Genomic DNA, 15989 nt, shown 5'->3' with positions numbered 1-15989 from the left:
CGATTCATAACAACCTTTATCTGACGAATTCCTTCTTTGTCACTAGCGCATAAATTTACACAATTGAAAATGTAAATATACATATATATATATATTTGTATATATATTAGCTAAAGTTGGCAAAGGGCTTGGAAAAATTGGCTGACATTTTGTTATGGAACCTATGGGTACCCTGGGGGTTACAGAAGCTAAAAATATTCAAAATATTTTTTTCCAAAATTCGAATTTTTAAAGGTTTTTAAAATTCCACGGAAACTCCGGGCTTTATTACTAATATATTTAAAGTCTACAAAAGCAAAAAAAATTAAATTATGAATATTTTAGGAAATCAAAGAAGGCTCTTTTTCCCCGCCCTCATGCTCCCTATGAAATCAGCGGGGACCGATATGAGTAAGTTTTTTCAATAGCTTTATTGACAGCGCATAGATTTCATAAAGATTTGTAAATTGAAGAATTAAAAATTAAACAAGTATCCCTAATCTTTGCTAACCGAATTTATGAATTTGAGATAAATAGCTAAACTATCAACTACCGATTTGAACCATCGATTCAAAATTAAAGATTCGGGAAGGATTTGAACCGGTATTTAAAATTTCGAAGGTTTTGCAGAGATAAATAGAGAGATTAGATGATTTTGTATTTGAGGCAAGTAATCAGGTCCTATATACTCAAAAATGAAAAGTTGTTAAATCTTCAATACAAGTCCACAAAGTTTTATAAGAAGGTAAACGAAATATATCGAGAAAGGTTTAAAAGAGACTGTTTTCGAAAAGTAAGAGTGTATACTAGAATGAACGGTATATATATTTTTAGTGACTGCTCCCTTTAAATTATGACCTAATTTGGGGGAAGAAGCAAGACCTAAATCTATTATAACCCGACCCTATTATAAATAGGGCAATGGTCAATATAATCCTAATATGATCATACAGGGTGGATTAAAAAACGGACAATTTAAAAAAAATTTATTTACTCGTTTTTATTAATTTTTAAATAATTATTTTCGTAAATAAGTTATTTCTAAAGTTTTTTGTTTGATAAGACGCCTTGTATTGTTGATTATGTACAGGGCTCCCATTAGTATTGTTATTCTATTTCTATTAATGTTTACAATTATGCACTTATACATACACCCTGATGCATTATATTATATATAAAATTACAGAAATATACGTTTACATATTTATTATAATATATTTACATATTTAATATAATATATTTACATATTTAATATAATATATTTACATATTTCTTTTCATTTTCAACACCGCCAAAAGTGCTTGCCTATTACAATAATGTTGTTTTTATTAAAAACGTTTCTTTTCCAAAGATATTATTGAAAAACAACAGTACTTGGATTTGGTATTTTTATATTAGGTCAAATTGTACACTGCAAGAAGTATTATTATGATTTCAAAATGTTATAGATTTTAAAGTTTTATATTGGTTCGCAACCTAAAACAATTTGTGTACTTAAATTTTAGAAGATAAATGTAAGCCTAACAACTTTATGACATGTCGTGTCAAAATAAAAATGTTAAATGTAAATTTTTGTGATTTGTTTTGATGCAAAGCATCATGCAATGATTATTTTTGGAATACCATTTTTTTTAATTTAAAACATTTTTTTAGAAATATTGTATTTTTTTAGAAAATCCGGGAACTAATGAAAACCGTGTTATAATTTACGTATAGCTAATTTAACATTACAATGCGATGATTTCTTTGTATGCTATAATGAAATTTACTTTGAAACGACCATGAGTGCAGATAAAATACACAATAGTTTTATAGAAAAAAAAATAATATCCATTTCCATAAATAGTCATTTTGTAGCCTTAACATATACATTTTGAAAATGAGTCGCAATTGTGTCTAGCTTAAGCTTAACAGAAGTGCTAGACAAAATACTGTTTGATTTTAGTAGATTTTAGCTTGCAGTGACACCTGATGATATCTGAGATTTCTGTAGGTCAACTTACATTCTGCAGTCATTTTTATATGCCCTATTAAATTATATTTAGAATGTTTTTAACAGTTTAGAAAAAAAATAACTGTTCCTCTCCCCAAATTCTCAATTTCCCAATATGCATGCTAACTATGGCTTCAAGTACTGACTACATGAGTCAGTATTCGTTAGAAAGGCATTGTTACTTATTTAATATATTCTTGTAAGTTTTATAATTGAATAGATTATTAGGAAACTGTAGAGTGGAGACGTAATTTCTCGTTACTCTTCATTAAATAGTTGCATGTCCGGTTTACAATAGTACTGCTGTGTCACAGCTAGGTGGATTTGTTTTTTTTATCTGAAATATTTTTTTAATGTGGGTTTTCTATTTCAGTGGCAAGTAGTTTAAAGTCGCCTTAAACTCAATAGTTCTACGGACTTCATTAATAATCAAATAACGATATCTTTTAATAAATTAATTGATCAATATTTGATTAAAGATTCATTGATTGCATTCATTGATTGACTAATTGATTGACTAATTGAAAGACTAATTAGTCCATTAATTATTAGATGCAATGGATAAAATTCCAACTACTTAAAAAGTAAAAAAATGGATGAAAGGGAGAATTGTTCTTTTCTCTCTGAATTTTAGTTCTTCATTTTATACAGATACCCATAAAAAGACTTTAAACTCCATATTCATCGACTCATAGCCTGGCCGCCGGTTATGAATTATTATTGAAAGTTTCAAATTGAACTGAAACGTTGCTTAAAATTCCAATATTTTCATTTTAGGCGCATTTCATTTAAATAAAAAAAAACACTGCTTTAACTCTATTTCAAATTAACTGTAAACATCGATTATTAAATTAAAATAATCAAAGCAATCGCCATTTTAAAAATCTGAAAAAACGCAAAACCAAATTTTTTTGGTATTTCCTACTTTATCCAAATATAGAAATCCCTGTAAATAAAGGTTGAAAGAACGACTCTCTACTCCTGATCTCCTTCAAGGCTTGATTCAATCAAACGATCTCCAAACCCAACCATTTCTCCGGTATCCTAATCCAACCCTTCTCTCTTCTCCACCCTGGACCCATGTACAAAACCAGGTCCATCATGAGAGTGAGATTCATCCTGGCTCCGGTCAATATCCGGTTCCTCCGCCCAGATCACAATCTTTAAACAATCCATCCGCCATTTCTCCGGCAGGACGAAATTTCAACCATGCTCCGCCCAGACGAAACTCCAACCCTGCTCTGACAGTACGAAACTCCAACCCTGCTCTGACAGTACGAAACTCCAACCCTGCTCTGGCAGGACGAAACTCCAACCCTGCTCTGCCAGGACGAAACTTTCATCTTACTCCTGTGGAAAAAAACTCCAATATTACTCCGACTGGACGAAACTACTCGAACCTCCCACTTTCAAAACCCATCCTGAACCCTGAACCTCCTAGACGATCAACATCTCTCCTAGATCTATATAGATAGCATACTCTTATATTAAGGTCAGGCCTGACACACATGAGCAGAGGGTGTACCATATGTCCGGGACTTGTTTTAAATATATATGATTTGTAAATCCCGGTTTTTAAACCAGGTTTTCTATGGGGATATTCCGAACTCGTCGTATACTCTAGATATACGACAACATTTACATTCAGTTTAACAACGCTTCTGGGTTCATCAGCATATTGTTTTAGTCCTCGTATTTGTTTTAGTTTATCAAAACCTGAGTCTATCATTAGGTAAGTTTTTTCAAAGAATCCCTCCCATCTCCTTCAATCCAACCCTTCCATCAAACCACTCAGATCACGCTGATGTATAACCGTTCGGTCTTTAACACAAAAGTTCAAAGAATACCCACCCCCCTCTCTCTCTACAATATAAGTCACCCCATTTAGACCCATCCATTTTTTTGTAGTATTTTTCGTTGTTTTTTGCTTTGGGCTGTATGTCGTTAAAGTTGTTATACTTTAAATCTCATATATTGAAACTTTAAAGAATTAAAAGTTTTGCCACAATCTCTGATTTGTTTACCCCTATATCCTTGCAACTGATGTCGTGGACCTTTGATATTTCAAACTAAGAATTCTGTTAGATCAAACTCTCTAAATTTGAAATATCAAAGGTGTACACCATCAGGTTGAAGAGATATAGGGATTCGAAAATTTTAACTTCTGGCAAAAACTCAATTTCTTTCTGTAATGTCGTCTCTGAAGACTCATCCTTTGTGGATAATCTTCTTTTTCGCCTTATAGCAATCCCAAACATTGTAAATTGAACTCAAAAATGTGTAGGTATGCTGATCGTGTGACATGCATGGCTGCCAAAACCAGATTTTTTTTTTTTTAAGAAATGTTAACAGAAAGTTCTAGAAAATAATGTTCTCCGTTAAAGTTCACGTTTTAAACTTTGGTTTACAAATTCTCCATTTACGTAACTTTTAAGAGGACAAAAAATATATTAAAAGAATTAACATTACTTGTTGAAATAAGATTTTAAATTTGATGTATAAAACTTTAAAATTTCGATATCATTGTCTATCTCTGATGATATATTCTAACAGTAAATACAATTTTTTTAAAGTAAATAGATATATAATCTGAGATTGGAACTTATATTTCACTTATAATTTATCTTGAACTCTTGATCTCGATATCCATTGTGGGCACTTTTAAATTTGAAGATTGATGCTTGATTCCTAACATAAAAGTTATCTCTGCAGGGTATTCCCATCACGGAATATCTCAATACAAAACTGCTGACTTCTGTTGTGTTGTGAAATAAATTTTATATATAAAGAATCAATTTAAAAAATGTTTCCGTTTGGTTTGTTATTAAATGGTCTAACAGCTTTTTTTCAACGTTTCTTTCACTTTTTTAAAAGGTGCTTATACACCTTTAAAAGATTCTGTCTTAAAAAGTTGACAATTCTTTTAAAGGTGCTGACTTTTTTATGTTAACTTTTTTCTTATGTATTTGTTGTTATTTTTGTTTGTGAAATTGGTTTATTTTACTACCTTAAATAGCTTAAATGTTTTATTATAATATTGTAATTGTTTGTAATTCACTGAATGCCATATCCTGCACAGATTACAGAGATATGACAAGAAATGTGTTTAGTTGAGCGTAGCAGCGTGATAACCTAAAAATGTACTTAATTGTACCCAGTAAACCTAATAACGTTTTCTAGTTTGCCATTGTGGAATAGTGGAATATATTTGGTATTTACCGGTTCAGGAAATTAAGAAAATTAAGATTAAGAAAATTAAGAAAATTAAGAAAATTAAGAAAATTAAGAAAATTAAGAAACCTCTTGTTCTTTCTCTTTAATCTGTGATACTGATTAATTTTATTTAATAACCTTGTTATTATTTAGACCAAGCAATCACGCTGGAATAGCCGTGACCGGAACCTCTGGTGACCTCTACCCAAACCAACAGTCTCCGCCTATTCATCTGACAACCTCTGCCCTACCCCAGTATCCGGCTCCGGCTTCTACGCAGTATCTGCCAGCCTCCTCTCAACAACAATATCCTTCAAATACAAACGGAAATGTCTTCCAAGGCGCGTACATAAACGGCGGTCAAATCAACAATGCTTATAACGGTACGCTACCACAGTACGCCCAGCCATCATACAACTTGACCGGACAGCTAGCTCAGCCTCAGGTATGTACAATACAGCAAAAATATTGTTAGTAGTTATGTACATAAAGAATTTGGTGGATTTGTTAAGTAGATGGTTATGACAAGGCCCTTACAAGATGGAAATTTAGAATCTATGTCTAATGTTATTTTAAGTTAAAGATAAATTAAATCTAAATTTCCATCCCAAACAGTAACAAAATGATGGGGGTAGTGCATGTACATTTTTTTAAAAATATATTATCCAATGTTTTTGTTCCAGAAAAAAAATCATACCAATCTTTAGTATTCTTGGGTTTTTGTTCTTGTACTAATTTTAGAGATCTTGTTCTTGTATTAATTCTAGATTACTTATTCTAGGTTTTTGTTCTTGTATCAATTCTACAGTTCTTGCCCATGTATCAATTCTAGATTTCTTGTTCTTGAATCAGTTCTAGAGTTTATAAGTTAGTTTATGATATCATGTAAAAAATCTATCTTTATCGAAATAATACAAAATTTCAAAATTTTAGAGTTGTTCCTCAATTTTTCTTGATTTTAGAATAGTCGCAAATGAAAACAATATACACAGCAAAAACAAACTTCAAAACAAACGCTTTTTGTTTAATATTTTAAAACTCGCGCTTAAATTAATTTAGATTTATTTTTAAAAATACTTGTTTCTTTGAGCTTTTATTAAACTTGTGTCAACAAATGATGATATTTCTTTTAAAAATATTTTTTTTTTCTTATATTGTTATCATTTTTCTAAAATTTTGATAGTGTAAAGAATGAGTATTAAAGGTGTATCTTCCTTTCTTGAGTTCCGTTCATATACCTAGTAACCGGATATCCGGTGCAACCAGACGTAGAGATTTATACGGAGATATGAAATAAACTAAACGCGTCTCATTAATAAGTTGAATACAGTAATCGAAAAAAAATCAAAATCTTTTTATGATTTAAACATTTTAAAACTTAAATATTTCTTTTGTTTTTTGAATATCTGTTCATAAACTTTCAAAATTCGAATTAGCTTTTTTGAAAATTGACGTAAAAAGTGTAATAATGAAAATTTATTTTTGCTTATTTTTTCTTTAAAATTTCAATAATTTTAATTTTTCTTAACGTCAAATTTAATTTGAAGTTGCATGTTTTACTGATTTGTTTACAAAACAGCCAAAATTGACAAGGGAAGGCAATTTATTTTAAAATTGTAAAAACTGTTTTCTCATAATATGCAATACATATTTAGAATACTGCATGGTCTGTTTGCTGCATCCCATATTTACAATACTGCATGGTCTGGTTGCTGCATCCCATGCATGACATTTCTACAAAATCTTCACTTTGCAAAATTTTTCACACATTGCATTAAATTCTGAACGCAAACAAGATGATTTTTTACTTGAAGGAACTTTCTTTAAACAAATTTATAATGTTCAGCATTTAATTTGTTTTGTGTCCCTTCAATCTAAATATATATCAACATACAATTGTACTCAACTAAAAATTGTACGGGGATTTTAGGTACATATATAAATGAGTAGTACATGAACAGTGTACAGTGAACAGCAGCAATTTTTACACATATCACCCCGCATTTACAGACAATATGGAGGATTCATAATCAAACCTTGAGCAATCGTACTTTTGTATCAAGATATTCGGCTAATTTTCATTTCTTTTCTAACCAATAGTTAGCGCTCAAGGCTAAAGCGCATGCCTGATTTGTGTTGGTCTGCCATTGATGTTACTGAATGCTTAGCTTTCCACCCTCTTCTTTACTCATATATCTGCGTGGGGTCAAATTAAATTTTTTCTAGATGGCCAAATCTGTTCCAAAGTATTCAGATGGAGCTCGGAAAAAACCACCGTTTCTCAAGAAAAATATTTTCCCTGGAATAAGCTCAACCCCCACACAGAACAACTTTAATAGCCCAGTCTCTCTTCCAACCTTGACACAAAACTCATTTCAAGAAATACCTTCAGTATTAACAACCCAGCTACGTCTTCAAGCTGAGTTAAATGACCAATATTCATCTTCGGACAGATCGATAAACATAGATATATTCCAACCAGCACCTCCCAAACCCATTCCAGAATCCCAACCTGGAAAAATATTCTACAGTTCCCATTATAACATGTCGGCCAAAAACATAACTATTGGAAACTCTATAAAACCTTTAAGTACAAATGAAACTCAATATCCCAGTGGACAAGCAATTTTGTCAAATGCATTTTTGGACAGCCAGTCAGTCATTTCAGCTAAAAATCCTGAAAAAATCGTAGAAAATCCTGAAATCATTCGATTGGAAAGAGAACTTATGCCCCCAAAACAGAGCATACCTATCAATAAATCAAATCAACCAAATTTATCAGAGCAGAAATTTCTTCAGTCCAATACTCAGGAGGAATCTCTAATTCAGAAAATAATATTTCCTGACTATCACTCAATGCCCGAACCTTATAAACAAACGGAAAATTTTGAACGTAAATCCTCCTTGAAGAAAAAGACTGCAGGGTTCGACAATCCAACATTTTCATCTGAAAACTTTAGTAATGAAAGCTTGCCAATTCAGACTGATTCAGTAACAAATGTGTACCATGAAAATAGACGCTCAACTCATCCAAATTTTGAAAAGGCTCATGTAAAGTTCAATCAACAAGTTAGAGTAGCAGAACCCTTGCTCAACAAAGTAAACCCAAAAGCTCACAGTATCATAGCAAAAGAACCTCAAAAGTCTCTCAATGAACCAGAAATGCCAATAGAAGTAGCAGCAAGAGAAGTTGCTAGGCGCTCATCTGAAAAACCCTCCTTTTTCCGACTCGACTCAAAAAATACTTCCAAAAAAGGTGCAGATTTCAATAAATCTCCAGCATCTCCTATCAAACAGCCCCCCACCTCTTTACCACTGCATCTCAATAGCAAACAAGAAAAATATTTGGTAAGAAAGGATAGGACTCCATCAAAGGAGAAGGTTTCCCCAGCCGAGGTATCAGCGATGAAGAAGGAAGCAAGTATGCGAATGAATTATTCCTCCAAATCAAAGGCTGGGGATAAAGTTTCTAAAGCTAAAAATTCTAAAACTGAGAAACATGAGCCCAGTAATATGATGCAACAGGGAAACAATGCAGTCCAACAGAGAACATCAGAAAAAAATACAAAAGAAAATATAAATTTCCGAGCTGGATTCAGTAAACGAAAAGAGGCCAGTAGTGAGACTAGTCTTGATACTTCCGGTGAACTAAGTCCTGATATAGTGTCCTCTAATCCTAACATAACGTATGACACTGGATTTTCAGATTTTAAAACAAGTACCAGTGAAATGTCTACCAGTGACTTATCACCAGGTTATGATAGACCAGGGGTGCAGAAGACAGAACAATTTACATTCTTTAACTTTAAAAGCAGGAAACCTTCTCTAAGAAAAGAAAGAACAAGAAAACCAGTGCAAGAAAGTGATTCAAATGTTGAACAGTCATTGGAAAGTCTTGGGAAAGAAAATAACTTCAAGCCAGACAAAAAGATTACTAAAAATGGCAAACCTGAAAAAAACGATTCTTCCGAAAGGCTGGAATACCAGGTGCTTCCTGGTAATAATATGCACCAGCCATTGCAGATCCAATCAATTTTCAAGTTTGGAGGCAACCAAGAGAAACGAGATTTAGAGGGACGTCCATTTTTTAAGTTCAGTGGTGACCAGAAGAAAGGAAGCCTCACAGTGAAAACACGCAGCTTACGGAAGAAAAGTTCTGTAAAGAACAAGCCCATAGACGCTCAAAAAACTAAAAGATCCCCTGCGGTTCTAAAAAATGCAATCTCCTCTGAGAGTACAGATCTTAGTGAAACAGATTTTAAAACTAATTCATTTTCAAACAAGGACCAACCATGCAAGGTGTACCTTCACCCATCTCCTAGCAAGCCAGGGTTGTATCATGATCTGTCACAGAGTAGTGATGGTCTCTCATTTGATCTTGATCAGATAAAAACGTCTACACCTGATGTCTCCTCTTCTTTTACTGAAAAGTTCTCACCGGTTTCTAAACTTGAACAAACCAGTCCTATTATATCAGTTGATGATGAGAAAACTGCTCCATTTTCATTCTTCAAGCTACAAACAGGGAAATCAGAAATGATGTCACCAAGTGATCAGAAAACTGAAACTCTCTTATTTAAATCCAAAGAATCTGCTTCTTCCTGGAACGCAGAGGCTTACTCAGAAGTCAGGAAAGGCAATGAAGCTTCTAAAAATGCTGAGTTTTTTTCTCCTTTAGATTCAAATCTAAACAAAGGGTTTGTTAAGGAAACAAAAGTTGAGAAACCTTCTTCATTCTTTAAGTTTACTAGTAAACAGGAAAAGAAACAGGAGAAAGGTGTTGAGAAAAATAAAGTACCTAAAAGTTCAGTTCCTGAGAAAATTCAAGAACCAAAAATAACTAAAAAAGAAGCTAAAAAGGAAAAGAAGCAAGCAGAAAAAGAAGCTCAGAATCTTGCAAACAAGAGCAACAAGCCTGAACCTGATCCCTTATCATCCAACATTGCCAATCATAGAGAAGTCTCAATGGTACAAACAAAGCCTCCTATTCTAAAGAAAAATATAGAACAGAATGAAGTTGAACCCCCGTCTGAACCTGCTAATTTGGATCCTGAAAACGAGGGGAAGATGAAGTGGTCTTTATTTAGGCAAGGCAAACATTTCTTTCTTTTAAGATTTTAATTCATTTTTACTAAAATTTTCCATTTTTTAATTCTTTTTAATGAGAAATGATTGGTGTAGTGGTTGGGGAAGTAAAATTCAGACAAAGCAAGTAGATGAAGCTCAAGAAATGGCAGTTGAATCTCCTTCTAAAAGGTTAAAAATTGATAAAAGGAGTAGCTCACTGCCTGTTGGGCAAGGTTGGGCTGAACTAGCGAGCTCAACAGAACATGTACCGGTACAGTACATGCAGCCGCGACAAGCTTATTCGACCCAACCATCCGTTGAGATAAGGAGACCCAGTACTCTAAGTCAAAGATCCATTTGTGATGAAACTGACCCAAGCAAACTTAAACCACCGAGTATAAATCATCACAGACAGTCCACTAAGCGTAAATCCTCAAGCGGAAGTCACAAGGTAAATCATTGGTCAATAGATGTAATATCTAAAGAGAAGGAGTGGTGTATGACGTCCGTTATTCAAAACAAGACCAGGCTATGAAACCCCAAATGGGTTTTATTAACTAATGAACACTACGTAAATAGTAGAAAGATACTCCAACCAATCAAAGGTGACATGCACCGCTCTGTCTTGATATTTTTTGGTCTATGTTATGATCTCTATTTGCTGTACTCCCATTTTCATAAACTTATACTGTACAATTGTTCCTGTAACTGTTCTTGTACTAATTCTATGTACTGGAAAGAGAAAACCCCGTTTCAAAATATTTTTTTATTATTTTATCATTGAAGGTACAAATATCTTTTTATATTTTTGTCTTGCTTGCTTTTTATATATAATGAATATTTAGTTTCGCCTCTTTTTCTGATGATAAGATTTTTGTTTCAGCAAACCTTAAAATTTGTTCCGTATTTTTGTTCAACTATTAGACAAGGTGTTAAATTTGGATAAACTTTGTAACCCCTGTTCGCTACCGTGTACGTACATAAAATCTAATGTACAAATAATGTCTACTTTCTATCTATCTATCTATTAATCCTCTTCAATCTGATTCTTTCACAATTGTGGTATACAGCGTGATTTGAAAACATAAGGCAGGGAACTCATGTTTAATGACTAACCCTGTATATACTTCTTTCTTAAAAATTAGTTGACTCTCACAGTAGTGTTTGTATTTTCACTTTGCACAGAAGAATTCAGTTCTTTTAACATTTGGAAAGGACCAAATGGTGTTTATTTTGTTTTTTAAAAGTTTCAAATTGAAAAAGAAAAATTTTCAATTTGAAACTTTTAAGTATGTATTTTGATTGGTATATTTCATGGTGTCCATTTTTAGTTCTTGTTGAAAAAAATACATATTTAGTTAGATTTCATAATAATTTTGAAAAATATAAAAATACTTTTTCTCTCTTTTTCTTTTCCTTCATGTTGCGACTGTTTTAGGTTCAATCTAGACCGAGTATTCCTTCGGGTGTGAGTATGGGTGTGAACTTGAACCCCGAGGGCCGTGTCTCCTACAATCCCTTGAAGGGACCCGGACATGGATCCATGGATTCATTGAACTCCACTCAGAGTTTAACCAACAGCTTGGGATCAACTGGATCCTTCTCATCAAGTAAGTTTAAAACTTCCAAAGTTTCTAATTTCATGGATATTCATATATAACACTTTCCGCGCATTTTTAAATGAACTGAGTTTTTGTCACAAACTCGAATTTTCTAATTCCTACATCTCTGCAACCGTTGATATTTCAAACTTAGAATATTTGATTTAACAGAATTTAGTGTTTGAAATATCTAAGGTATACGACATTGGGTTACAAAGATATCGGGATTATAAAATCAGAGTTTGTGGCAAAGACTCAATTTCTTTGAACCAAAAAAAATATCCTTACTTCGTTGATTTAGGTGAAATGACTAAAAATTTAAACTTTAAACAAACAAGAAAAAGTAAATGTTTTATTTATCATTAAACCCAAAAAAACTTTTCAAAAGTTTTTAAATTTAGAAAATTGAAAACTCCTTTTTTGTTGTATTTAAAAAGTTATAACCATGCATGCTGTATTAGATGGCTCTTGTAACCATAATGGTAAAATGGAAATGGTTGGCAGAACCTATGGTTGGTTTTTTCTTTTATTTTTTGTTTTTTCTTCTTTCACTTTTTTGTATTTTATTAAAAAACTTACATAAAGAAATTTCTAAAAAGTAAAATCTGTATTACATATTTATTAGTGAAAACATATGCGTTATGCAGTATTTACAAAAAGTAATTTTACAACAAATTTTAACAAGCCTTTTCTTAATACAAAATTGATAATTTTAAGATATATATAAAAATAACAGGTTCATAAATAACAAAATTTTACTAACCCTAGCACTTGATCTTTTTACACTGTTTATACACAGATAAACTAACAAAATTATTACTAGCTTCTCTGTCCGTCATAAAATAAGCAAATACAGGGACATAGTGGTGGGATCCCTGAGATTAAATTTGTATGTTTTATATTTTAAACCTTATTTTATTGTTTAGATATCTCTAACCCGATACGGTCCAGTATGAAGAAACCCAAGAATAAGGTAACATTTATTTTAAGACGTTAATTTTTGCTTCGACTGGGTGTTTAGGGCGCTTCGCGCCCATCTTCTATTTCAATTGTGAACATATGTTCTCTTTGTAAACATTTCGTAGATTTTCAAAATTGTCAAAATTTGAATTTTGTTAGAGGGCAATTTTTGAAAACTTGATTATTCAAAAACCTTCCCTGGGGTCACTAGAGGTCCCACAAAAAATTTAGCCCGCTCGGTTCAGCCGTTTTGACGATTATTGGATACAAACGGACAGACAAACAAACAAACAGAAAAGCAAAGTATACATATAGAAGGTCTGTAAGCGTAATTTCAAGTGACCCTCCATGCAAAGATGGCAATGCCCGATTCTCCTCGAAACACTTAAACGCTTTGTATTATCAAATAAGATGTCAATATTTGTATTTTTTAAACTGTGTATTCTCAATTGTGCAGTTTCTTTTAAAAATGGGTTGGGCATTTCTACTACAGTAAAAAAAACATAAGAATTTCCAGAATGAAACACTTTGAGCCTAGAAAAACAACAGTATCTTCCACATTACTAATCAGAGAGAGGTTTCAAGGGTACCGTTGTAAATCAGACATTGCCATCTTTCCATAGAGGGTCACTTGTAACTACGCTGACAAAACCTATTAAACATTATTTCTTTATTACTTTGTTTGAAAGAAAACCAATATGTTTAGGACAATCCTTCTGTTGCCAGCGGTCTCAGCAAAAAATCAGTAACAATTGCCATTGGAGCAGAACAGACAGCTGTTTAGGGAGCCGAACAGACAGCTGTTTAGGGAGCCGCACAGACAGATGTTTAGGGAGCCGAACAGACAGTTGTTAAGGGAGCAGAACAGACAGCTGTTTAGGGAGCCGAACAGACAGATGTTTAGGGAGCCGAACAGACAGTTGTTTATGGAGCCGAACAGACAGATGTTTAGGGAGCCGAACAGACAGATGTTTAGGGAGCCGAACAGACAGTTGTTTAGGGAGCCACAAGACAGCTGTTTAGAGAGCTGACTATAGACAGCTCTTTCATGATCCTAATAAACAGTCGTTTAAGTCTACTAGACTGCTGTTTAGGGAGCCCATTAAACAGCTGTTTAAGGAGCCAAGCAAAACAGCTGTTTTTAAAATTGTGCGGCAGTATATTTCAAACATTCCAAACTTGCTGAAACAAAAATACATATTTTTTTATTTATTGATTAAATCAATATTTATAAGAATTAAAAACGGAATTGTCATATTTCAAGTCACAATTTTTTTTCATTTTGACGTTATTATCGACCTAAAATATCTCCGGTGGGATCTTTGAAAATCTTCAATTAATGCCAAGTTGAAAAAAACTTGTATTTAATTGTGCTGGTAGATTTTTATGTTTAAAATCTGCTTAGGCTTTGTTATTTTAAGAAGATATTTGGATTTTCAAAACAATTTTTTGATAATTTCAGAATTCTTTTTTATTCTTTATCTTTTGAAAGAAGATACGTCTGCATTTTATGATTTATAACATTCCAGGGCGCAACAAAACATTCCATCTATTGCTAGAAAATACTCAGTCATCGATTCAAAATTAGAAAAATTCCTATGTTTTGTACAAAAATTCTTATTTTTAACCTTTTCCAAGGAAAATGTATTATGTATGATAATATTAAATGTATTCTTATTCAAACCGGTTAAAAAATATAGTATAGGAGTCAATGAAAAATGTATAGCTTGTACAGTGAAACCCTTAATAAGTCATACATCGAAAGAATTCATCAAATGTCGTATTCTTCACTTTCTGATAATGGAATGTTGCAGATATTTAGTTTTTTAATTAAATGATTATATTTAAAACTGTTCCCGTTTATTCATGGCTATTTATTTATTTTCGCAAATACTAAAATTTACGTAATATACAGAGAGTCCCATATAATATTAGATAATCTCCAATCTTCAACACCAAAATAAACCCTTAATACTTGAAAAACTTATCATTTTCCGCAAGAAAATTCTTATATAAGCCTTATGTTATTTTTCAAAATGATTCATTCTAATGAAATTTTCTAATTAGTCCCGAAAATCGTAACTTAGACCCGTTCTCGGTCTAATATGATGTGGGACACCCTGTAGTATAAAACTCATTAAAAAATTGTCAAGACGACATTTGATAAATTCTTCCGATGTATTCGTTATTAAGGGTTTCACAGTAGAAAATCTCCTTTTTATGTAAAAGACTGTTGTGAAATAATTGTCCTTATGTCGAATTTTGAATATTTTATATATTATGAATTGCCTGCCTGAGCAACTCAATAAAAATAAATTGATTTTATAACAGTTCAAAGACTCAGTAATTTAACATAAAATTGCACATTCATAAAATAGTCAGCTCTTTTGCTGGAAAACCTTTTAAAAACTTTCTCAATTTTGTATAAACAAATTGTTGTGTGTGCATCAATGATCAAGAAACTTTTTGATTTTTATATTTTGATTAAGATTGAGAGTCTTCAATGATCTTTTACGATTTTAATAAATATTAATAAAAATATTATATTTTCTTTAATTGTTTCTTTTGTGTGTACAACGCTTATTTCAAGATCAAGAGACCAGATTCACAAAGGTACCCTTGAAACCTTTATAACATCAGTAATGTCGAAAATATGGTCGTTTTTAAAAATAATCATCTTCCAAAATTATAATCATTGATCTCTCTAATTCAAAGCTTTTCAGGGTTGGAAATCGGGCCATATTTGCACATGGAGGGTCAATTGAAATTACGCTAACACTCCCTTTAATATGAATTGAAAATGATTACAGAGAAGTTTTCTCAAAAGGGGCGATTTTTTTACTTTCCTCTTTAAAGGGACTAAACACGTAATTTTAAGAGACGCTCCAAAATTAGGTGGCATGTCCGATTCTGAATAATTCCCAATTTCACGTGGATTTAATAATTTTTAGCCAGATTTCCCCAAATACTTGAAGTACAGTACAGAAGAAACAAATCTGTAAGTATAAATTGAATTATGACTTATAGACCAAAACACGTTAATTTCAAATAAAAGAAACTGAATGCTTCTCACTCTGGTTAGTCCGGGGTGCTTTGTGCCCATATCTGGTCAAGGAATAGGAATGAGATATCCTAATTTATAATTGTGTTTATTCTGTAAAAGAGACATCTAGGAT

At 32.3% G+C, this 15989-nt stretch overlaps 1 protein-coding gene across 1 annotated transcript in view; it reads left to right on the top strand.

Moving 5' to 3' along the window:
• LOC111711853 (uncharacterized) overlaps positions 1-14619 on the top strand; it is a 15957-nt gene extending 1338 nt beyond the window's left edge. The window contains exons 2-9 of the mRNA XM_023486314.1: positions 325-390; positions 5339-5630; positions 7412-10272; positions 10367-10703; positions 11691-11862; positions 12315-12365; positions 12780-12826; positions 13520-14619. Coding sequence (XP_023342082.1) covers positions 325-390; positions 5339-5630; positions 7412-10272; positions 10367-10703; positions 11691-11862; positions 12315-12365; positions 12780-12826; positions 13520-13597 — 3904 coding nt within the window. The 3' untranslated portion in view covers positions 13598-14619. The remainder of the gene's footprint in view (positions 1-324; positions 391-5338; positions 5631-7411; positions 10273-10366; positions 10704-11690; positions 11863-12314; positions 12366-12779; positions 12827-13519) is intronic.
• The last annotated feature ends 1370 nt before the right edge of the window (positions 14620-15989 follow it).

Source organism: Eurytemora carolleeae, unplaced genomic scaffold, assembly GCF_000591075.1.
Source record: "Eurytemora carolleeae unplaced genomic scaffold, Eaff_2.0 scaffold1193, whole genome shotgun sequence".
In the NCBI taxonomy this organism is placed as follows: domain Eukaryota; kingdom Metazoa; phylum Arthropoda; class Copepoda; order Calanoida; family Temoridae; genus Eurytemora; species Eurytemora carolleeae.
Note: the sequence above shows the minus strand (reverse complement) of the source record. Positions and strands in the feature narration are given on the sequence as shown.